This window comes from Sciurus carolinensis, chromosome 7, assembly GCF_902686445.1.
Source record: "Sciurus carolinensis chromosome 7, mSciCar1.2, whole genome shotgun sequence".
Taxonomy (NCBI): Eukaryota; Metazoa; Chordata; class Mammalia; order Rodentia; family Sciuridae; genus Sciurus; species Sciurus carolinensis.
Window position 1 is genome coordinate 7,772,785 of NC_062219.1, and position 22,778 is coordinate 7,795,562.

Here is a 22,778-nt window from a genome sequence, read left to right on the forward strand (position 1 = left end):
TCTACACAGAGAAACCCGGCAGCCCCAACAGACCCACGCTCTCTGCAGCTCGTGGGGCCTTGCCTCCCCAGGGCAAGTTCCTGGGAGCCTGATTTATGAAAGAGCCCAAGTTCCCAGAGAAACTGGGTTAGGGCCAGGTCTGTACAGGTGTGAGACCCCTGGACTTGGACCCTTCAGTCCTAGGAGGCACGTGACAATAGGGGCAGGTCCTGGTTCCTCGCGTGACAAAGGAGCAATAGAAGCAGGCACACAGACCGCTGGGTATGCTCTTCACCTCTGTTCCTTGGGCACTTGGAAGCTGGCACCTCAAGCCCAGAGACCCACACTGGCTTGGGCAAAAGCATGGCCGCCTCTCTGAATCCCCTTCCCCAGGAGTCTTCTTGGGAAGTGCTCAGCCTGCGGGCTGCTGCCGGGTGGGAGGAGGGTAGAGGCAAGGCCCTCCCCAAAGGCAGGCTGGGTGCCCAGTGCGCAGAGCTGGAGACCCGCCCCCGCTGCCAAGCCCAGAGTGCCCAAGCCCCAGGAGGGCACCCTGCAGGTGCTGGGGAAGCAGCCAGGCTGCGGAGCCCGCTTTCAACGCTGACCCCACCCCACAGGCCGGGATGCTCCCTTCTGCCCTGGGAGGGAGCTGCTCCTCCCACCAGCTCCGTGGGCTCAGGCCCTCTAGCTGTGGCTCGGACCGCAGCAGCGCCTGCAGGGCTCCCCCTCTTCCTGCTCAGGTCCCCAGAAGGATGGCCGACACTCCCAGCAAGTGCACCCTCCAGGGGGACCCGTGCCTGGGGCTGTGACCAACTGAGGACCCGACACCCCTGTGAGTGCGCCACTTGTGATCCCTCAACTCCTTGAGCTGCCCACTAGCTACACATGGAAACCAAGCCAGGAGGGCAGTGCTGTGCTGTGGAGGTGGATGGTCCCTGCCAAAACCCACGCTGGAGTTCCATACCAGAACAACCGTACGGAGGGCAATGGGACTTTAAGAGGTGCTTAGGTCATGGGGTTCCACGCTCAGGAAGGGACTAGTGTAGTTACTGCAAGAGCAGGTTGGTATACAGCATCCCACTTTGTCCCTTCTCTTCTCTACGTGTCCCCAATTACACTTTGGATGTCTAACGTGACCTGAAACAGCAGCAGCACCATGCTCTTTGACTTCCCAGCCTTCAGAACCATGAGCCAAAATAAACCTCTTTTCTTTATAATTTACCCAATCTCAGGTATTTTGTTGTAATAACATAAAACAAACTGAGACAGCAGGTCACCTGCCCCATGTCATGTGGCTGGCTCAGGCCACGTCTCAAATCGATTCACTCATCAGTGACCAGCTTCCCGGAACTCCCCATACAACAGCCCAAACTCCCACATTCCCGGTGAGTATCCTTCCTGTTCTAGGATATGTGATTCCAGGACTTGGCACCTCCTGGGATCAGGGAAGAGACAGGCATAGAACCAGCTAAGAAAGCTGAGAGGAGGCCGCGCTGACCTAGAAAGAGAGGAGGGAGCCCAGATCTGTGTGGAGGGCATGGGCCTCCTAGGCCACTCTAGGCGTTGCCTGGAGAATCCAGGGGACCTTCCAGCGAAGCCATCAGCACAATGGGGCTGACCAGTCTCTTCCTGAAGGACCATGAGGCAGGGCTGCCGGACAGATATGCTGGCCCCAGAATGGGCCCGCTGCCCACCCAGCAATCCTGAGGGCGAGGGGGCGGTTGCCTGGGGACCCTGTGGTGGGGCACATCCCTGACACCAGAACCTTCTTCTAAAATAGTGTCTCCACTTCCAGCTGGTCAGGGGATGGGGGTTACACGCTGCTGAGAAACTGGGGAGCAGGGGAGCCCTCAGTGGGGTCTCAGCCGGGGCCCTCAAAGGCACTACCTGTCCCCAACACAGCCGGCCCCCTCCCAGCTGCTCCAGGTCAGATGCCCGTTTCCCACTCCGGCCTCACTGACGGACTGGCACAGATGGCCTCCTTGTCCTGCGGGTCACCCCCGCCAGGCTGCGGTCTCCAGTTGAGGCCATGGCGACCTCTGCGTCCCTGCCTCTCTAGATTCACAGGCCTGCATCTGTCTTGCTTCCCAGGATGCTCCTGCCCCCACTTACCGAGCACACCCGTGATCCAGAGCCACCTGTTCAATCCCCGCTTCCCTCCCGAACCCCTTCTGGCCACATATCCAGTGCTCTGAGGCTGGGTATTCGCAGGGGTCACTGTTGGGAGGGAACGGAGAAGAGCTTCCAGAACCACGAGGGAGTAAAAGTCTGTGGGTTGGTCACCGTGTCCACTGCGTTACAGCAGCCCAGGCAGGCTAACTCGGACACAGCAGGGAATTCCACGCTCAGTCACAGCGGTCCCGTGGTACCAAGACTCAGAGAGCACGTGTGACCCTGCACCCTGGTTCCATCAGCTCCTGCCGAACATGCCAAACTGTGCCACCCTCAGATACGCCACTCGGGCGTAAGGATTGTTCTGACCTTGAGAGGTAGATGTGAGAAATACCCCTGCCCTCCCCTTCCTCACTTGCCTACAGCAGGGTGGCCACTTTCAAGGTCGTCCTTCCTCCTCTCTTTCCTAAGATAGACGAAAGTCACCCCCTAGAGACACTGCGACACCCTGGTCATCGAGGAGAGGACACCAGAGGGTCTGCACAGTACGCCCGCCTGACCAGCCTTCCTCTGCCACGAGTCGCTCATATGGCCGTCCACGACGGACGGAGGGATGCCTGAAGCCACAAACAGCATCAAACTCCGCAGGTACTGTTTTCTCCTGTATTTACTTATGATAAACTTTTAAATTAAAGAATATTAATAATAAAATAGAACAATTATGCCCATGGGCTGTTATGAAAATTATTTTAAACTTAAGAATTATTTCTGTAACTTTCCACTTTGTATTTTTACCCCACAGTGAACCTCAGGTAACTGAATCAGAAAGCAAAGCCACAGGTAAGAGGCACTGCTGTGCATACGGACTTCCTCCAGTTTTCCACCCCAGAAGCCCCAACTATGCTCCCTCGTCCTATCACTTCTCTGCAGCTTTGTTCGTTGATGCCACAAGCCAGCTCTCCAACTCCCCTTTGTCACCCTTCCTGAGCTGCTCCCACCTCCGTACACGTGCGTGTGCCCGTGGGCTCCTGAGCTGCTCCCACCTCCGTACACGTGCGTGTGCCCGTGGATTCCTGAGCTGCTCCCACCTACGTACACGTGCGTGCCCGTGGACTCCTGAGCTGCTCCCACCTCCGTGCACATGCGTGTGCCTGTGGACTCCTGAGCTGCTCCCACCTCCGTGCACGTGCGTGTGCCCGTGGACTCCTGAGCTGCTCCACCTCCGTGCACGTGCGTGTGCCCGTGGACTCCTGAGCTGCTCCCACCTACGTACACGTGCGTGTGCCCGTGGACTTGTCTTTCTCTCGTTGATCTGTGTTGTTCCGGGGCTGCAGCTGAGGACCGAGGGTAGAAGGAATGAGGTTTCTCACCTCCCCCCAGAGCTTCAGGTGGGAAGGCAAGGTCACAATTTCTCTTCCTACACCAAGTGTCTAGCATGTGACCTGGCAGATAAAAGATACTTGGCACCATCTTTTGAATGGATAAGAAAATTACTTTCCTCATCTCATTTTCATTGAATTCCAATGAAATGGACTGTAATGGGCCGTGAGGGACAGAGAAGCTGTGAATGCGCACGGCAGAGGCGGCCTGGGCCAAGGGCCACGGCCCCAGGCTCCTCACGGCATGGGGTCACCACACGGCTGCAGGCTGTGCCCTTTGGAGAGCAGGCCTTGGGCCTGCCACCTCTGGACCTGCTTCCTCGGCTGCCATGACACAGTGCCACCCACTGGGGGCTCCAACAACAGAGATGAACAGCCTCCCAGCTCTGGAGGCTGGAAGTCCTAGGTGGGGGGCTGGCAGGCCTGGTTTCTTCCGGGCTGAGGGAGGACGGTGTTTCGGGCCTGTCCGCCTGGCAGGCGCCCGTCCTCTCCCGCCCCTTCACGTTGTCTTCCCTCTCCACCTGTCTCTATGTAACTCTCCTCTTTCCACGAGGACAGCAGTCACAGTAGCCTATGTCCTCAATGTCCTCACAACATGGTCAACTCTGCACAGACCCTCTGAATAAGGTCACATTCCGAGGTCCTAGAGGTTAGGGCTCCAACAAATGACTTGGGGAAATGCAATTGAGCCCGTAGCCATCTCTATGCCCTGGTGCTCAGATGCAGGGGAATAAGTGAAGGACAGGCCAGAAGCACCAGGTGGACAGTCGCTGCCTGGACGTCAGCAGTGTGGCTGTTGAGGCTGAAGCTTGGGGAACTTGACCCAGCGAGAGAACTCCACAGGGGAACTCGGGGTGAAGGGGGCTTTGTGGGGAGAGGGGGTTCTGAGGCAGCAGATACTGATCTTCTCAGTCCTCGATGTCTTTTTGTTTTTTTCCAGCTTTATTGAGGCATCTGGACAGACAGAAATCAGATATTTGCCAGGCGTGGTGGCACACACCTGTAATCCCAGCAGCTCGCGAGGCTGAGGCGGGAGGATGGCGAGTTCAAAGCCTGCCTCAGCAACAGCAAAACCCTGTCTCTAAATAAAACGCAAAACAGGGCTGGGGGTGTGGTCAGCGGTGAGTGCCCGAGTCAATCCCGGTGCCCCTGACATATTCATAGCGATGGCCGACTACGTGTCCCTGTGGAACGAGTCCCGCGGTCGAGGCAGTTCACACCTCATTACCTCGTCTGGGGGTGAGGACACAGGTCTACCCTCCGGCACACGCCCAGCGCACGTGAAGTGCTGGTGACTGGTCGCCACACTAAGTTGGCTGCCACACCTGCACACCGGGCCGCCCCTCCCGACCCCTCGTCCTGCTCTCGGCTTTTCAGAGCCAACACGCTCACACAGGTGAGATCACCTGGGATGGGCTTTGAGTCTGGCTTACTCCACCTGGGAGTGTCCTCTAAGTTCGTTCTTTGCTGCAAGTGGCGGAACCTCCTTTCTAAAGGCTGACTAGTAGCCACCGATTGTTTACACACCACATTTTTCTTTTAACCCATTCGCTCGTCAGTGGCTATGTTTCCGTGTCCAGGCCGAGGCAGGCGGGCGGCGGGCCTCTCTGGAGACTGCGACTTCGCTTCCTTCGGCTCTGCACCCAGATGTGGGCTGCTGGCAGCTCTGGCTTTAATTTCTGGAGAAGCTCCGTGTCCTTTTCCTTGACTATTGAGTTGCGTTTCCACCAAAGCCTACGAGACCCCCTCTTCTCCCCGCACGTCCTCGCTCACACGAGGTTTCTTCCATCTTTCAGTCAACAGGACGAAAGCGCGTTTGCTCCCGTCAGCGAGGCTGAGAGCTTCTCCATGCACCGTCTGTGTTCTCTCGGGACAGCCCACCGACTGCTCCCGGTGGCCCTCCGGTGACAGCCGATCCTGCCCAGGGGAGGATTACCCAGCACTGCCCGCTCTACTCTCCTTCTTGGAGGCTCCTTGATGCCTTTGCTATTGAAATTTCACATGTACTCAGCAGGCTCTTCTTTAAACCTCTGGAAAGACGTCCTAGCAAGAAAGGCTTCCGCTGCGGTCGCGCGTCTTCCAGGCCCATTTCAGCCCAGGTCCTCTCCGGCCTTTGGCAGAACATCTGTTAAAACCCCACAGATCAAGGGGTGTGCATGGGGCCCCTGGGGACATGCTGCTAGTGGAACACACCCTGCCAGCAGGGCTGCCCAGTTCAAGAACGATTCTGCAGCTACCCAGGTCCTCCCCAGACCCCTCCTGAACAACCAAGTCCCAAGGCCACCAGGTGGAGCCCAGCAAGTCAGGCTTCTTTCCAGTGGTGGGGGAGAGGCGACCTCCCGGGTAAAGGTCACAGAAGTTAAAGGAAGGAGGAACTTTCCCGGACCGAAGCAACGGGAGGGCCACGGCGACAGGATGCACCACAGTTCTCAGGTCCTTTGCTGAGGGGGGCACCGTGACAGGGGGTGGCACCGGAGCGGGACCTGAGGCTCGCAGGTGGTGATGCAGCCAGCCCGTCCTGGCTTTGGTGCTGGCCTCCGGGCCACGTGGGGAGGCCACGTGGGGAGGCCTGGCCTGTCGGCCGCCATGCTCAAGTGCCTGGCGATGGAGCCCCAGGGTGTCAGGTGAAGGCGCCGTGTGTGGGGCTGCCGACGCTCTGCCTCCACGCCGAAATCGAACAGGAATCTGGAGCCCAGGAAGAAGTCCCAGGCCCCCTGAAGCCACCCCACTCCTTCCCCAGCTCCTGGGCACGGTGCCATGCTGCCTCCAGCACCCACCTTCCTTCCTTGGCTCGGAGAGTCGGGGGCTCCCAAGCCGTCTCCAGCAGGATGGGACGAGCTGGGTGGGCCCCCCGGGTGACCGCTAGTGAAACCGTTCATACAGTCCTGTCCCAACTTCAGGAGCGTCCAAGTCGCATGGTGACAGTTTCTACTGAATCTAGCTCCTCTTGGTGGAAATACAAGGAGAGACAAACCCAACCTCAAAAGCCTCAGTGGGCTTCTCCGTCTAAGGAAGGTGTCTCTGCAGCCCAAGCCTGGGCCCTTCATCCCAGGGTCGGCACAGCCAGGCCGCCACCCAGCCTGCCAGCGGGTGCCGAGGGCTCCATTCCCTTACTTTCCTCCCCACCTTCTCCACAGCAGCCCAGCCTCTCCCACACACTGCCCCGGCCCCGCCCTGTCCTTCCCTATCCTGTGACTGTCACTCACACTCTAGGAAGCGTTTCAAGGCCTCTGTGTCCGCCTGTCTCTGACGCCTAGAGAGGCAGGAGCTGCTCGGGCCCCGCCCTGCGAAGACTGAGTGGGCTGGGCCCTCAGCACCCTCCTCGGGCGCTCAGAGTTGTCGCTTTTTAAGATCCGCCCCTTCCTCCATCTGACCCAGGGGTCCCGAGAGTGGGAGGTGGGGAGGACGGGGGACTCCCTCCCTCTGACCCACTCTGCTCTTTCCCTCTCTGTCCTGCCCACTGAGCTTTCCTCCCCCGCTCCTCTGATCTCTCACCTTCCAGCCTGGTTCTTAATACAGAGTTTGCAGCTGGGGATGTAGCTCAGTTGGTAGAGCACTGGCCTCCCAAGCACAAGGCCCTGGGTTCAACCCTCAGCACCACAAGAAAAAAGAGATGATACAGATTTCGCAAGACGTTTTGCACAATTCCCTGCAACAGGGCGGGTGGCATGACTCACCAGAGCCACCAAGTGCAGGGCACAAGCAGTGAAGGAGGAGAAAGGAGCAGCCCTGCCTGCATCGTTCACATCTCCAGAGCCAACGAAAGCCAAAGGCAGCGTCCGTTCTCGAATTCAAGTCGAGTGAAGCCGAGCTGCCTAACTTTCCCCGCAGCCTGCTCCATCTTGGACCGTGAGAACCGCAGACCTGCGGCCTGGAGGGGCCCTGGTGAGGCCCAGCAAAGGGGACATGCAGCACCGCTGGGAGGAGAGTCTGGCTTTTCTGGGGAATCTGTTGGGCGGTGTGGACTGAAGCCACACTGTGCCTCCCGGGGCCCAGCGAGTGTGTCCACAGCCCTGTGCCCGTGGGAAGCGGGGACACAGGTCCGCCACAAGGACGCCCACCCCAGCGTTGCCCCCAAGGGACAAACACTGGAAGCAACAGGAGGACCTCCGAGCACACAGAAGGAAAGGAAGCGTCTGGCGCATGGCTGGGCCGTGTGCCCTTCGGGACAGGCAGAGCTGATCTGTGGCCAGAGGCCGGGCGCCTGGGGCAGGGCTGTGCTGACCTGGTGTGAACAAGCGGGAGGGACGCCCGGGGTGCTGGGCGGGCATTTGGCCCCTGCCGCCCGGGTGTCCCCAAACCCAGGCTTACCGGCCACGCAGTTATAAAGCGCTCGTTATGTGTTGGTTACTCCCCAACTTAAAATTTTAAAAAGAAATCATGAAGGAAGGTGACGCCCCGTCTGGTTCCAGTCTTGCCAAAGAGTTTCCACCCTGCCCACAACTCAGTCCCCTGGAAGACGAAGACGAGGGGCAACGCACCGTGTGAGGTAAACAGCATGACCAAGCAGGCTGCCCCGGCCACCAGGTTGGACACGGCCAACGGGTAGATGCGGCCGACGCGGTCAATGGTGACCAGGATGACAAGAGCCGCTGGGAACTCCACCAGCGCAGAGTAGAAGAAGTCCAGGTAGAGGTTCCGGCTGGTGGCCCCCATGTGCATGACCAGGCCCTGGTAGACCACGGCACAGGTGAACCTGGGCGAAAGCAGGGTCCAAGTCAGAGGCAAGCCCCGCACAGGAGGAGCCGTCCAGGGAGGGCGCCCCGCCTGCTGGAGGGACGTGTGTCACTTGGCATAGAATGTTCTAGAACAATGCAAAAAGAGGGCGAAATTCAGGAAGGGTGCCATAGAAGGGCCCTGAAGAGAAATTTCTTCATGAAGCGAGAGGATGCCTCACACCCCCGAGGCCCCTGGGGATAGAAACAAGGGCTGCTGCCATGCACGGCATTCTTAGACATCTGACACTTCTCCCAGCACGACACATGCCCAGCCTCCTCTAACAGGCCAACGGGCTCCCAAAGAGGCAGGCAGGAGAAGGCAGTCGTGAGCAAGCAGTTTCAGGCATTACACTGCTTCATAAGCTGTGTGACCTTCAGGAAGTTCACTGACCTCTCTGGACCTCAGTTCTCTCATCTGTAAGTGAGATAATAAGAGTCTCTGACACATTGAGTTTGTCTCAAGCATTCACTGAGTTAATGGACAAAAGTGCCCATTAGAATTCCTGGCACACAGTAGGTACACAGAGAAAATGGGCTTTCGATGTTAGCATCATCGTCATCATCATCATCTTTCCAAGGTCAAGGATCCAGAGCCCAAGACAGGGTGCTCCCGGTACCACACCCCTCAGGGCCCTCTATCTGCACGTCACAGGACACGCACACAGACGGAGGGCCTGCCCAAACCGCCCACTCTCCAGCCCAGTCTCGGAGGCTGCTGTGTGTCACTTTGGAGAGATATCGTTTTGGAAAGTAGAGACATCTTAGATCGAATCTGTGTCTACATTGTTCAATGAGATTTTGGTCAATAAGAAATCCTGGTCTTGTCCCAGCAAGTTGCGGGTGAGCCCCCAAACTGAGGTGGCACCTGCTGCTCCTAATTAATGTGCCCCTTGTGTTATAGCCTCCGACAGAGGAGCCTTGAGGTGCTTTCTTTTCTTGTCCCAAATCACTACTGATTGAATAAAAGGGTCAAAAGAACAAAAAAGGAAGGCACGCACATGCAACTCAGTTCAGAGAACCCAGCCACCCGCGCCACTCGGTCAGTCAGGTGGAACCGTCCCATCCTGCTGGTGAAATGGCTTAAGGGAAAAGAATGCGCAACTTGGATTTGCCTGTGGACTCACCAGGTGACAAATAAGCAGGGCTGCCACCTTCAGGCAGGACCCTGAACTGCATGAACATATTAAAACAACAGCAACCGAAAATCCTTGTGCTCAGGAGCATTTCCTGTATCTATGCCTGACTCTGTTCCCAGAGCGCTACGCAAATCCTGTCTTTAATTCACCTGTGAGCTAAACACCGTCACTGCTCCTACTGCTGATGAGGACGCTGAGTCAGAGACTGAAACAGCCAGGAGGTGGGCAGAGACCCCAGGTGCATGCAGTAAGGAAGAGAAGCAGGTGGGGACAGAGGGAGACGGGGGGAGAAGGCGTCGGGGGCCTGATCATGTAAGGCGCACTGGCAGGCCACCAAAGGAACCTGGCTCAATTCCCAGTGGGTTAGGCAGTCTGTGGAGGGTGTCAGTAGCCAGTGTCCAGATGTGCCTGGATCGGGGTGGGTATAAGAGAACAGAGGCACCCAGTGCCACCCTGGGTGGTGGGGTGGTCGGGGTCGAGGGAAAGCCGGGTCAGTACAGGTGAGCAAATAACTTTCTATCTGCAGGCTCCACACAGAGAGGCTGCAGAACCAGACACGAGCGTCACAGAAACCCACCAGCTGCCCCAGCTTTGCAAGGGCTCACTGTGTGGTCAGGTGCAGGACCCCAGGGCTGGGCAGAGCAAGGTGAGTTCAAGTCTAACGAACTTGATGGATTCCGTGGAACAGCAGTGTTTCATTCAACTCTCAGCAAATATTTACTGAGCGCCTACCATGCGCCAGGCACTGCCCTACTAGGTCAACTCTTGGTTCAATAGAACCTTACGTGGCAGTGCCAGCAACTCTAACTGGGAGGCAGAACTGCCCCCATTAAAGGGGGCGACCCAGGGTCTGGCTGCTGGGCCCCGGGTGTCAGAGAGCAACTGAAGGATCGCTTTGTTTTGAGGAGACAGGCCCATGTTGAAGAGTTGATCCAACAGGCTGAGGCCCCTTCTCATGCCAGCAAGTGGAAGAGGGGCAGGCGTGGGCAAGGGCAAGCGGGTGAGCCCACGTGTGGGCGGGCGTTTTCTGACCAATGGATAAAGGAAGCACAGAGACCCTCAAGTGGGTCCGTAAGTTTTTAGATGTGAGGAAGGAAAGGCGTCTCCCCTTGGAAGGGCTCGGCTTGAGAGGGTTCTGAGCTCCAGTGACGTCCTTCCTCTTTGAGAGCAACTGTGGGGAGAGGGACTGAGGCTCCCCCACCTTCCACCAAGGCCTGGCTGCTGCTCGCAGAGGAGGCTCGTGCAGCTGAGGCGGCCGGACTCCTCCCTGCGCCGCTCTCACCCTAACCATCCTCCCTCCGCAGCGGGCTTTCCCCGGGGACAAGGCCTCCGCCAGAGCTCTGTGCGCGACCCCTGTACGGAGGCTGCTCCTCGCCCGTCTCTTCCTGCACCTGAACGATGCTCTGCACTCCCTCTTGCACCCCCTGTCGGGGCAGCTCAGGGGTCCGGCCAGGCAGAGGGCGAGGGCCTCACCATAGGTACATCAGGATGAAGGTGCGCTTCCTCAGGTTGGGCGTGCGCAGCAGGTCCATGAAGGAAGGGCTCTGCCTTTCAGTGACATCCTCTTCGAGAGAGAGGATCTAGGGGGACACAGATCATCACCCACTGAGCTGCGAGCCGGACAGCCCCTGGGTAGGCCACGGTCACTGCTGGCTCTCACGCCCTGACCACGAGCACAGCTTTGCGGCTTCCCCAGGGACCCCCAGGAGCATCTTCTACGTCCCGCACCACCCCAAATCCGCACAGTGAGGAATGCCATCCTGGCTCCACCACCTTCAGGTCAGCCGGAGGCAACCTCCCGTTCTTCCGGGCGATGTGGGCCATTATCTTCATCGCCTGAGTGTTTCTCTTCTGTGACAGCAGCCACCGGGGAGACTCTGGCACGCACCTGGGGACACGGGGCATCACCAGGTGGCACTGCCCCAGAACTCACCTGACTTAAAACGCTGAGGAGAGGGTGCCACCCCCTCCCCAGGTTGGGACTGTGATTCCTCAAGCTGCTGGTGAATGAGGCCCAGGGCCATCGTGTGCTGGCCCGTGTGGTCCCGTCATGAGCTCTGAGGGTCCCTCATACTCAGGTCCACCTGCTAAGAGTCACAGAGAGAAGGGACCACAGCTCCCCATTGGTCTTCTTTCTGTGGGGCAGGGCCCGTCTCTCCAGGAGCAGGGTCCCCAGACCTTCCGGCCATCACTGTGCAACGCTCAGGACCAGCTTTTGATTAGAGAGGCTGGGTCCACTCCAGTGCCCCACAGAGAAGAACTGTGGCAGAGATGCACAGATAAGATATTCCCCTCTGTCGCTTCCTCTGCCCTCCTGGCCCCAGCTGCTTTTCCCTCCAGACCCTGCAAGCTGCCCACAGCCCTTAAGAGCAGCGCCTGGTTTGGACAGTTGGACAGCGACCCAGTGTCCACGCCTCCCAGGGACACACTACCCTGGGCAGCCCTTCTAATCATTCTTCCATAAATCGATTCAACCAAGATCAGACCCTACTCTGTGGCCGGGTCAGGGCCTTGTGGACGCCGGCATCACTGTGTAGATGACGGGGAGAAGTGAGTGGAGGCGCCCAGAGCCGGCGCCCGAGCTTCACAGGGCTGCAGGAGGCGGAGCCTGGTGGCAAAACGACCCTGTTCCATGGTCTAGGCACCACAGGCGGGTCCTCTCCAAGATGTCCCCAGGCTGTGGGGCAACCCTGGAAAGCTGCCTCCTCAGCCGGCAGGAGAAGGACCCCCGCGGCCAGCTCAGTGCGGGTGGCTGGCCTCGCGTACCCGCGAGGTGCACATTGAAAGCCCAGGCGGGGCAGGCGGCACTAGGCTCCTGGACTTTCGTCTGACTCGTCGCATTGCTCCGGTCCATCTAGGGGGTGTGAGCTTGACGGCTCTATCTAAGGACAGCTCCCGATGTCATCGGGTCATCTGGCAGTACCAGGACAGCCCAAGGGCACACAAGGCCCGTACGCAGTCTCCAGAAACAGCTCCGCGTCAGGCGTGTGGACACCAGGGCCCCTTGGCAGGTGGGGATGGGGGTCTTGTGTGGCAGCAGGGGTCACATGGGCCCTCTGCCCCACTGAGCTGGCCCCAGGGCAGACAGGACGTGGAGCGGAAAGCTGTGCCAGCCCCTGCTGGCTCGCGGGGGGCATTACCAGTAGTAGAGCAGGAAGAAGAAGGCGGGCAGGGACACGGCCAGCTGGAGCCAGCGCCAGTGGGGCATGGCGTAGGCCAGCCCAGAGAGCCCCGCCAGCCCCACGGAGAAGGCCACCTGGTACAGGATCGCCACCGTCCTCCTGTAGCCCGAGCCCACGAACTCCGTGACTGAAACAGAGAAGGCGCCACTGGCTCCCAGGGGAAGCAGGGCCGAGAGTCTCCCCTCGGCCCTCCTCTCCCAGGCCCTGGCTGGCCCGCTCCCAGCTCCTCCCTGCGTGGCCTCCATCTCTCCTCCTCCCCAAGCCGCCCCTCCCTCTGGCTCCTCACTTACCTTCCACGTTCCTCTCCTCCCACACCTTCCCCTAGAGGCTCCGGCCAGCCGAGCTGGACTCTCTCAGGGCCAGGAGTGTTCAGCGGCTTCGCCCAGGTGAGCATCCACTGGGGCTGGGGCCATTGTGGGTGCTGAGAGGCTTCGAGGGCAGGAGGGGCCTCACGCTCTTAATGGCCGGCAGCCCACGGGAGGGACATTTAAATTACATACTAGGTTGGAGTGTGATCTGTGCCAAGGGGGGACAAGCAGCAAAATGAAGGAGGGAAATCAGGAGCGTGGGGGTGGCGGGTCACATGGACAGAATTGGAGGAGACGGGGAGGAGGTGGGAGAGGCAGCCGTTCAGATGACTGGACAGCGCAGGCCAGGTGGCGGGAATACCCCAAGGTCTGGAGGCAGGCTGTGGAGATCCTGGGGGTCGCAGGGGCAGAGTGTGGAGGCTGGGAAGTAGGTCTGAGTTGGGGGCGATCCTGTGGGGTCTTGGGGCCTTACGAGAACTCTGCCTCTTTCTGGAAAGCTGCATGGACAGAGGAGAACCGCGAGCCACCATCTGTTTCTAAAGGCTCACTTGGCAGCTGGCCGTAGCTGCAGCCAGGGTGCCCATTTGGAGATGGAGCCATGGTGGTACTGTGGGCCAGCAGAGGCCACGACACGGGTGGGGGTCTTGTGTATTTGGGAAATAAAGCCAATTTGGGATTTGCAAATGGATTGGAGCAGTGTGAAGCAAAAGGGGGACGTGGCATTGACGGCAACCTGTGTGGCCTGAGCCACCGGGGTGGACACTGTGCCTATGGGGGTGAGGGTCTGTGGACGCAGCAGGTCTGGGATGGAGGAGGGTCACATCCTGGGCCCTTGGGGTCCTGACATGTAAATCAGGAGCCAAGAAAAGAGATGAGAACGAGCTTCCAGCAAGCAAGAGGAGAACCAGGGAGTGCGTGTCCGGAGCAAGTGGGGAAGCCCATCAAGGAACGGAAGTCTCCTAAGGCTCTTCCTTTATCCAGGGTAAAAGCCCACTTTGGCACCTGCCCCACGCATCCCCTTGAGCTCCTGAAGGTGGGAAGGAAGCCTTATTTATCTCAGCACCCCAGCCCCTACCACTGCCTGCCAAGCAAAGCATCAGTGACGATTAGAGAGGCGTCTGTGTGGCAGGCATTGGCCTGAGCCTGTCAGGAAGAGTGCACCATTGTTACTTCCATTTTGAAGTTTCTGAGGCACAGAGAGCTTATGTCACTCGCCCGAGGTCACACAGCTGCTCAGTGCTGGAGCGTGGGTTTTGCCCAAGCTACTCCTCTGATCCACGTACCCCACAGTGCACAGGGAGCTCACAGGATGTCACTGAACTAACCAAACGAAACCCCAGCTCGTCGTGGTTTCCCAAGGCAGCACGGTTTCTCCTGGCCCCGTGACCTGCCCTCAGAAGGCCAAGCGCTAGGGCATCAGTGTTAGAGATGACCAGCCAGGCTGCTGCTTTTTACTTAAAGAAGCAAAAATGTGGGTTAGCTTTCCTGGCCTGCCGTGCGCCACCCAAGGGCCCGGGAGACCCACGGGCTCTTCGCTCCGCTCTCCTCCACGGGCGGCGCGCTTGCCTCCGTTCTCACCCATCGCGGAGTAAGAGGAACAGCTACGAGGTCGGCCACTCCCGCCGCTTTACACCTCGATTTTTGAAAACCCGTGACGTAACCCGTGACGTCTGTCTCTTCTGTCGTTTCCCTCCTGACTCTGGATTGTCCTTTAAACCCGCCGGGTTGGACGTCTTTCAAGGGGTGGCCGGCTCTTTCACGCGTAAGTGAAAACTCGCTCCCACCCTCAGCTCCCTGCGCCCCCACCCACAGCCACAGAGGAGGAGGCCACACTACCCCTCGCCTGCCCTGTCGCTGGACACTCGGTTAGCGACCCCAGCTCCTCCACCCTGAAGGCTCCTTCCCTGAGAGCCCGCCCGGCCCCTCACGGGCTCCACCCGCCCTGCACCCAGGGAGCCCTCGGCCCCGGGATTACTCAGGGTGTAGCCAGACATCCAGCTGCCCTTGCTGACCATCCCCTGCAGCAGGCGGAAGAGCAGCATGGACGTGTAGTCGGGGGCCACCGCTGTCAGCACGCCCGACAGGGCCATGACCAGCGAGGTCGCCAGGAGACACAGCTTGCGGCCGAACCTGTGGAGACAAGGAGGCGGGCGGGGGCTGAGCAGGCGGCCACACCAGCCCCCTGCCTGCTGACACCCCTGTGCCTCGCCCGCCAGGCTTCTGGGTCTGAGGGGGACTCCCCTCGCTGCAGCCCCAGGAGCCTCTCCTGGCCACCTCCCCCTTCTCCAGATGACCGCTCGGCCCACAGCCTGCAGCACACCTCGCCTGCTCCCCTTTCCCTCGGCCCCTGTCCCATCTCTGCGCCGTACCTGGCTTCCCCTTTCCCCACCAGGCAGCCCCATGGCAGCCCAAAGCTGCCTCCATGTCCCCTCTCCACCACCCTCTGCAAGGGGCTCCAAGTGGCCACGTCCTCCACCCCTGCCCCAACCCTCTCCTGTCATGGTGGGGACTTGACAGTGGCAGGCTCCACGCACCTGTCTGCAATGTAGCCGATGCCCAGGGACCCAAGGAAGAAGCCCAGGTTCACGCAGGACTGAAAGAGGTCCACCTTCCAGGCGTCCGCGCACACCAGGTTAAACTGCCCGCGAGACCCAGAACAGAAGGTCGCGTGAGCCAGAACCACACGTTCCACCCTCCCCCAGACAGGCCAGGCCCCCGAGCAGCCTCAGGCGGTCCCTCAGCACAGCTTCTTAAGACTCGAGACAGCCAGCTTCAGCACATGCCAGTCTCTGATGCCCTCAAAGGGACGTTAGCCACAGCAGCTGTGGTCAGGTGCTTTGCCATTCACAGTTGACCATCAAAGGACACAATGACTTTGGAAAAGGAGCAGAAACAGATAGGCCTGCTCAGGAGACGTGGCTGCCTTAAGTTCTCTAGAAAGAAAGCAAGCTGACGGCTTTCCCCGAAAGAAATGGAGCAAAAGAAACACAAGATGTTTCCCAGAGCCAGTTGAGGATCCTTCGTGAATTTAATCAGACAAGTTCCCCCAGTGACAGGGGACGTTCTGGCAGGGAGGGGCAGACGGAGGTGAGATGGGGCTCCAGTGTCAGGAGTGAGTCGGAGAAGTGGGAGGAGACTCCGAGGGCCAGAGGTGACGGAGCAGGGAGGCAGGAGGGGGAGGAGGGGGAGGAGGGGTAGCGGAAGCGGAGGCGCCTGACTCCAGAGCCCAGAGGGAGAAAAGCAGGGGATGGGACCTCCCCCCCAGGGCACAGGGTGACGCTGGCACATGCACAGGGACCACTGCCACTTTAGAGCTGAGTGAGGCCCACAGAGGGGCAGCCTCCGGGAGCCTGAGGGTGGGAGGCAGGAGCTGGGCCCTTCCTGGGCCTCCTTCTCTCCAGTCTCCCTCTCTGTTCTGCGGGCTTCCGGCTCGTGGTTCCAGCAGACAAAGCGACACTGGGGTGTGGGATGGCAACAGGTCATGGGCAACTTGGAGCTTCATGGTCCCCATCAGAATCAGGCATGTGCACCTGTCCTGTCTCACCTGTGAGCCCCAAGGGGTCTCACTGACTTTAAGGAGTTTTATTTATCACGCCGCCCACCTCCAGAGCTGCCCTCGGTCAGACACTCGGAGCCTGAGGCTGAACCCGGCCAGCGCCTCTGACTGGCTGAGGAGCCCTCGGCCCGAGCGACGCGTTCTCTGCAATACAGTGAGGACTCCTCTTTACACCGACTCGCAGGAGCCAACGGGAGCCTGGCCGTCAGCTGTCCTGTCCCGTGGGAGTGACGAGATGCTGCTCAGTGTCACGCTCATCCCCTCCACCAATCCAACGTTTAAAATTTCCTTTAAAATGCGACCTGAAGCACACCTTGCCCTGGGCCCTCCCCCGGGTGACCCTCTCAGGGTGTCATTCTGCAGCTGTGCAGCCCCTGGTTTTCCTGACGCCAGGGGCTCTGCCGTCGGAATGCAGGAGAGGCCATCCCTGGTGTTACTGGCTGTCCCAGGTCTGTCTCCAACTACCAAGGGTCTGCCTGAACTTCCCCCATGTCAGCCAGGACAATGGCCCCTGGCCTCTCTCGTCCCTTCTGGCCGCCCTTCTGATTTCAATCCAGTCTTTGCAAGTCTGTGCCTCCGTCAGCTGCCCCGTCCCCTTCCTGAAAGTCTCCATGGCCTCCCTGCCTGGGACCGCGCACACAGCCAGACGGCCCCCTGGGCTGGAGCAAGTGGTCTGTTTCCGTCTCACTTCTGATCCTGCCGCCCACAAGGACGGACTCGGCCGAGTCACGAGGGGGATGAGTCCCCGAGCCCCTGCAGGGACGGCGACTCCCCCCTTCCCGAGCCAGCCCTCCACCCCACCCAGGCTCACGTGTGCACCCTGCAAACACAGGCCTGGCCCACAGAGAGGCCCGGGTGGCACAAAGGGCAGGGCCAGACAGGTGCCCTCAGCCCAGTCACTGTTCCTGCTGGGGTTGCACCAGGGCCTGGCCACCCTGTCCAGCACAGGGCGCTGTTGTCCACTGCCTCCTCTCAAGAACCACCCAGGCCCTCGCTCAAATCCCTCTCTGTGGTCACAGGGGGAATGCAGGGGGCCGCGCAGGCCGAGGCAGGCCGGGTGCACTGGCCTGACCACCCCTTCTCATGCCTGGGCTGGGTGGGGCTGTGGCTGAAGCCAGGCACAGAGCAGACCCTCCCGACAGGGAGTCAAAGGCCAGGGGACATCACGCCCCTTGCCCAGGGGTCCTCGTGACCCTGGGCCCCAGGCCTTGGAGTGGGAATTGAACCTGCTGTTCAAACAAGGTCACTCATCTTCCTGCCCAAGCCAGTGCCAACGTCCAAGGCAACACTAGGTTAAAAATTAGTTCTACAGAAAGAACGACCGCAGTCAATCCCACAGGAACCCGTTCGCTGTAGGATGAGGAGCGAGGAGAGGGCAGTTTGAGAGCAGCTGGAAGGAGATTAAAACCGTCCGGGGCTGGTTTCCATTGCACTTCCACTGCCTCCTGCAAACGAGTCCCAGCACCCAGCAGACTCAGGCCAGCACCATGGACATGCTCCTGAAAGTGGCTCCTCCCCACTGTCCCTGCTGGGCACAGTCCTGGGACCCTAGCTCTTGGGGTCATCCGAAGGCCCCTCTTTCCCCACACGTAGCTGATGTCTTCTACAAAACCTCTGCCCCCTGCCTCTGTCCCCTCTGCTCCTTTCTGTGGCCTGAGCGCATCACCTCTTCACCTGGTCAAGCTGCTGCTTCTCCTGGGTCCTCAGCCCAGTGCTAAGTGGCTCCCTTTGCCTGCTCAGGCCAGAACCCTCAGCCAAACGGTCCCCTCCTTCTCTCTGACCCACAGCCACTTTCACACGCTTGTAGCATGTCATCGTTTCATCATGTCATGTTGATTGACATTTCTTGTCTGGGCTCTTTTTCTGGCCGCCTCCTGCATCTCCTTGTGAAGACTCAGATCCTACCACCAACCTGCTTCTAGACCATTCAGTGGGTCTAGTTAGGAGTGTCTTGTTCCCTTTGCTTAAATAAGACCAAACCCTAAGGCCCTAAGGTAGTTTTGCCAGATGTAGTAAATAAAAATACGGAGTGCCTGGTTAAATCCCAATTTCAGATAAGCAATAATCTTTTTAGTATAAATATATTCCATGCAACATTTGCATTCCCAACCCCAGTTATCAATATAAAATATCATGCAATATCCAGCATATAATTATCCTAAAAAACAAACGTACAACCCTCTAGCTAGGTCCAGTGTCCATGCCTGCAGTCCCAGCTACTCGGGAGCCTGAGGCAGGAAGATCACTTGACTCCAGGAGTTTGAGACCAGCTTAGACAACATAGCAAGACTCCAAAAGTTTTAAAAAAATAAATTCTACTCTCTGAAGTTAAACTATAACAGGGGCCTCCGTATTTTTCCGGGGAACCCTAAGGATGCCATACGATGACCCCAAGGCGAGAGGCTGCCGTTGGAATCGACTTAACAACTCCCTGGAGGCAGCGCAAGTCTGCCGACCCTGACCCTTGCCTCCAGTGTTCTCCAGGCCTGGACTGACTAACCGCCGAGCCCCCGCCTCGCCGGCCAAAATGCCCCGAGGCCTGCTGGGAAGATGCCGGGCGCAGCTCGGCGGGGGCGCTTCCCTCCTCCCAGCCCCCCAGCCCGCACCCTGCACCCCTAGCAGACGTGGTCTCGTGCCCACCACGCCCTCTGAGACTGCAGACTCTGAGGGGACCGCACAACTACTCCTCCGTCCCCTCGGTGTCACTCCTAGGGCTGGGACAGAGGGGGAGCCCGGAGCATGCCCAGGGGAAAGCAGACGGACGAGCAACTGGACCAGTGACTGGCCGGGTCCCTGCGAGCAGATGTCTTGGTCCCGGACAACAGACAGGTCCCCACCGTGGTCTGCTCTGAGTCCCAGAGCGGGGCATCCCGGGCAGGCGAGCCAGGTGACTCAGCTGCCACACGGGATGCCTCAGAGACCGGCGTCTGCTCAGCAGCACACAGAGCAGCTGCTCCAGCTGAGCAGGCAGAGCACTGGCCAGGTCAGGGGGCGGGACACGGCCTTCCTCCAGGAAGAGCCCCGGATGTGTTGACCACCAAGGAAAGGGATGGAAGGAAGAAGGAGACCGAGAGGCCCTGGAGCAGGCGGGGTGGTGACGGACAGTGTTAGGGAGGGGCCTGCAAGGCGTTACCCCCGGTTCTGGGTGCATGACGTCCTCACCAAAGCCAAGCCATTGCTCATGGCCTCTGAATTGGCCTGGCCTGTGGCTTTTCCAGTTGGCAAGCCCACAGAAGATCCATAAAAGGAAAAAACTCTTGTGGTCCTTTTTACTAAAAGATTCTCAAAGCAAAATTTTCAAAGAACCAATTAAATCATCCAAGCAAGGCCCCTGGGACACCACTGCCTGCCCCCCAGGACATGCAGGACCCCAAAGCATGACGCGTTGATATCTGGCCAGTGCCCTCGCAGTTCTCAGCTGAATCTTGCAAGTGAGGCAAGTTCTTATGACACCAGTTTAATGAGGAAGACTCAGAGAGGCTGAGTAACTTACCCAGTGATGCTCAGCTTATAAGGAGCATGTCTGAGATCAAGCAAAGGCAAGGCAATGCCACTCCATCTCAGTGGCCATCATTCAGGTGACCTGTCACCACTCGAGTGGAGGGTTTCACAATAGCAACCATGGGGGAGCACAGAAGTGAAGTTGCAGGCTCGGGAGAAGCAGGTGGGGCAGGAGTAGAGACCCCTAAGCGCCCGGTAGAATCTCAGCCCTCAGTGCACCTGCTCCGTGCGCTCCCAGGGTCTCAGCTCTCCTCCTCCCAGAGTTCGAGGCAAAGAATGCGGCAGGCCAGGACACAGCGTGACACCGCGGCACGCACAAGGAGCAAGACGCTGCCCTCCTGCCTGACGTAAGGGCTGGACCGGCTCCGTCCATCTCCGGCCTGTCCCTGAATCCTCCACATCACCCCAGACACAGAACCCACGCCTACCTCGGTGACGATGGAGGAGCCGGGAGTGTCGTACACCCAGCCGTGCTGGCAGGGGACGAGTGGCAGCTGGCTCCTGTTGGCGGCCAGGCTGGCCAGAGGGTCCAGGCAGCCGAGGCTGCTCTGGTTCCAGTCCACCGCGTACTGCATGCACTGGCGGAGGGAGGCCTCGCCCGCAGCCCCCAGGCCGGGCAGCGTGTAGTTCAGCTCCTCCGCCGGGCTCCAGCCGCATCGCCGGCTCAGCTCGGACACCCCGGGGCTCCGGCAGTGGTGCGGGGGGCTGAAGCCCAGGAAGACGATGCCCAGGTAGATGGGGGCTAAGGCCGTGGAGATCAGACACAGGCTCAGGAAGACCTGCTTCTGGTACCAGCCAAACTCCCCGACCTGCTCCAAGACGGCGTCCACAGTGGGCATGGCTGGTCGGCACACTCGCCAAGCTGGCCAGACCTGCTCTGGGCCACCGTGGCTGCCTTCAGTGTCTCATTGAAGGTACTTTGAGATGGGTGGCTTGAAATCCAGTTTCTGCCCAGGCACGATACACCTGGGAGCCACCCACGCGCAATGACCTTTGGCCCCACAGTGCTGATGTGAGGCCAGGGGGAGGCACGAGGCCGCGACTGTTTGCTCCGCTGGGAAACCGGTCAGCCCAGCGCCAGCCCTGGGAGCCCTGGGTTCACCCGCGGAGCAGGAGAGGACAGGCCAGGGGCCTCCTTCACCACCAGCCTTTCCAAAGAGGTCATCTACTAGGAAATGTCTAGACCCCAGAGAAGTCCAAGGTGGCAAAGTGACTGTCCTGTCTTCAGCCCGCAGTCCCTCACCGGGGCGGCTGCGGTCGGCGTGGCCCGCCTCCCAGCACACCTCTCCGGAGCCCGCAGTGCACAGGGACGGGCTCTCCAGGCCTCAGTTCTGCTGGGCTCAGGGGACGTGGGACCAGAAACTCACTGCAAAGGGGGCAATGAAGAAGTACAGGTCACTCGGTGACTATCCACGTCAGAAAGGCCAGCCTCGCACCAAGACGTGTGCTGTCAAACCCCTGGTGACAGCCTTGGAGGCGGTGCCACCCCCCCCCCCCAACTGGGAGAACAGTGGCCGAGGGGCCAAGCCACTGTCAGTGTTCACGGTGGAGCCGCAGGCTCTTACGGTCCCGCTGCCCTGCAGACCTGTCACCAGCTCGTTTGCTGGGTCCTTGGTTCACTCCACAAACATCTACCGAGTCCCTCTACATTTCCAGGGCCATGACAGGCTGTGGGCCACAGAGCCGGGCAGTCTCCACTGCAAGCAGCCAGTCTGTCAGCACAGGCAAAGGGACAATCACCAGAGCAGTGACCGCAGCCAGCAGGGCCCAGGGAGCCCCTGACACTGCCCCTTTGCCTGACATGCACCTTACCAGGCAAGGGGACAGAGCAGGGGAGAAGGGAGACGAGAAGGATAAGCCAGGCTACCGCAGGTGGCCCCATGCCTGCCTCCCGTGCTCACGCCTCGAGTGTGCAGAGCCTTTCCAACAGATGAAGCAGCCAATGTCACGATGACCCCTTGATTACGTCATGCGAGATTGCAGCATCCACATTGGCACATGCATGCCCATGGTCCCAGCTGTTCTGGAGACTGAGACAGGACCAAAAGTTGGAGGCCAGGCTGGGCAACATGTGGAGACCTTATCTCCAACAGAAACAAAGGTGGGGTGCAGCTCGGTGCTGGAGCACTCCGGGGCTCAATCCCATGAACACACACACACGGATTGCAACGTGCACCTCTGCAGAAGCTCTGGGGCTTGAGGAAGGAAGTGGCCCTGTTGGGAGGCCCACGGCAAGGAGCTGAGGGCACCCTGGCCAAAAACCAGTGAGAAACCAAGACCCTGAGTCCCACGACCCCAGGGGCTGAAGCCTGCCCACACCGTGTAGGCTCCGCGGTGTCTCTTTCTCGACACCGGCCTTTATGACGAGGCCACAGCCCCGGCTGGACCCTGGCTGCAGGGCGCATCTGCACTGTGGCCACCCTCTCCACCCACAGGAAGCAGCAGACCAGGATGGGGCACGGCTCACACTGGCACGTTAGTGACCCTGGGCCCAGGGCATCAGAGCGCATGTGCAGCCTGGGGGTGGCTGTGCTCCAGGTGAGCTTGCGGAGCGGGCCTGCACACTCACTCACCCCGCCAGGCTTGCTTCCGAGGCCAGGGTCTCCACTGCAAGGCAGGGTTGGAGGCCACCCAGGCAGACCCTTCCTCTGCTCTTTGGCCTGTGGGGGGACATAAGTGACCTCACTGGTTAACTCCTCCAGCTCCAGGGTTCCGGCCTGGGCCACCACGCTCTGCTCCCAGGAAATGCAGAGCAAGCGTCTGCTGACCACGAGACAGAGTGGAACCAGGCAGTTGAGTCCCCTGGCCTGCATCCTGGAATGGCCCCCTCCCAGCTCATCAGGGCTCCCTGCCTCGGATCCCTGGGGCCGACTGGGTCCTGAGGCTCCTGCACACTCTACACAGAGAAAC

At 59.6% G+C, this 22,778-nt stretch overlaps 1 protein-coding gene across 1 annotated transcript; it reads right to left on the reverse strand.

The window, feature by feature from the left end:
* Positions 1-7,131: 7,131 nt before the first annotated feature.
* On the reverse strand, positions 7,132-21,482 carry LOC124989762 (solute carrier family 22 member 1-like). The gene is made up of 8 exons (XM_047559757.1): positions 20,297-21,482; positions 15,346-15,449; positions 14,787-14,941; positions 12,462-12,630; positions 11,095-11,209; positions 10,795-10,901; positions 7,949-8,163; positions 7,132-7,825 (listed from the first exon to the last, which is right to left on the reverse strand). Exons 1-8 carry the CDS (start codon positions 20,705-20,707, stop codon positions 7,815-7,817), a joined length of 1,287 nt encoding a protein of 428 aa, XP_047415713.1. The 5' UTR covers positions 20,708-21,482; the 3' UTR covers positions 7,132-7,814.
* Between the last annotated feature and the right edge of the window lie 1,296 nt (positions 21,483-22,778).

Bases quoted from the DNA above. Each gene is read 5' to 3' on its own strand.
- LOC124989762 (XM_047559757.1), bottom strand. From the start codon at position 20,707: ATGCCCACTGTGGACGCCGTCTTGGAGCAGGTCGGGGAGTTTGGCTGG. The intron at 12,631-14,786 runs GTAATCCCGGGG...TCTCTGTTTCAG, and splicing joins GATGTCTGGCTACACCCTGA to TCACGGAGTTCGTGGGCTCG. The intron at 10,902-11,094 runs GTGGTGGAGCCA...GTGTCCCCCTAG, and splicing joins TGCCTCCGGCTGACCTGAAG to ATCCTCTCTCTCGAAGAGGA.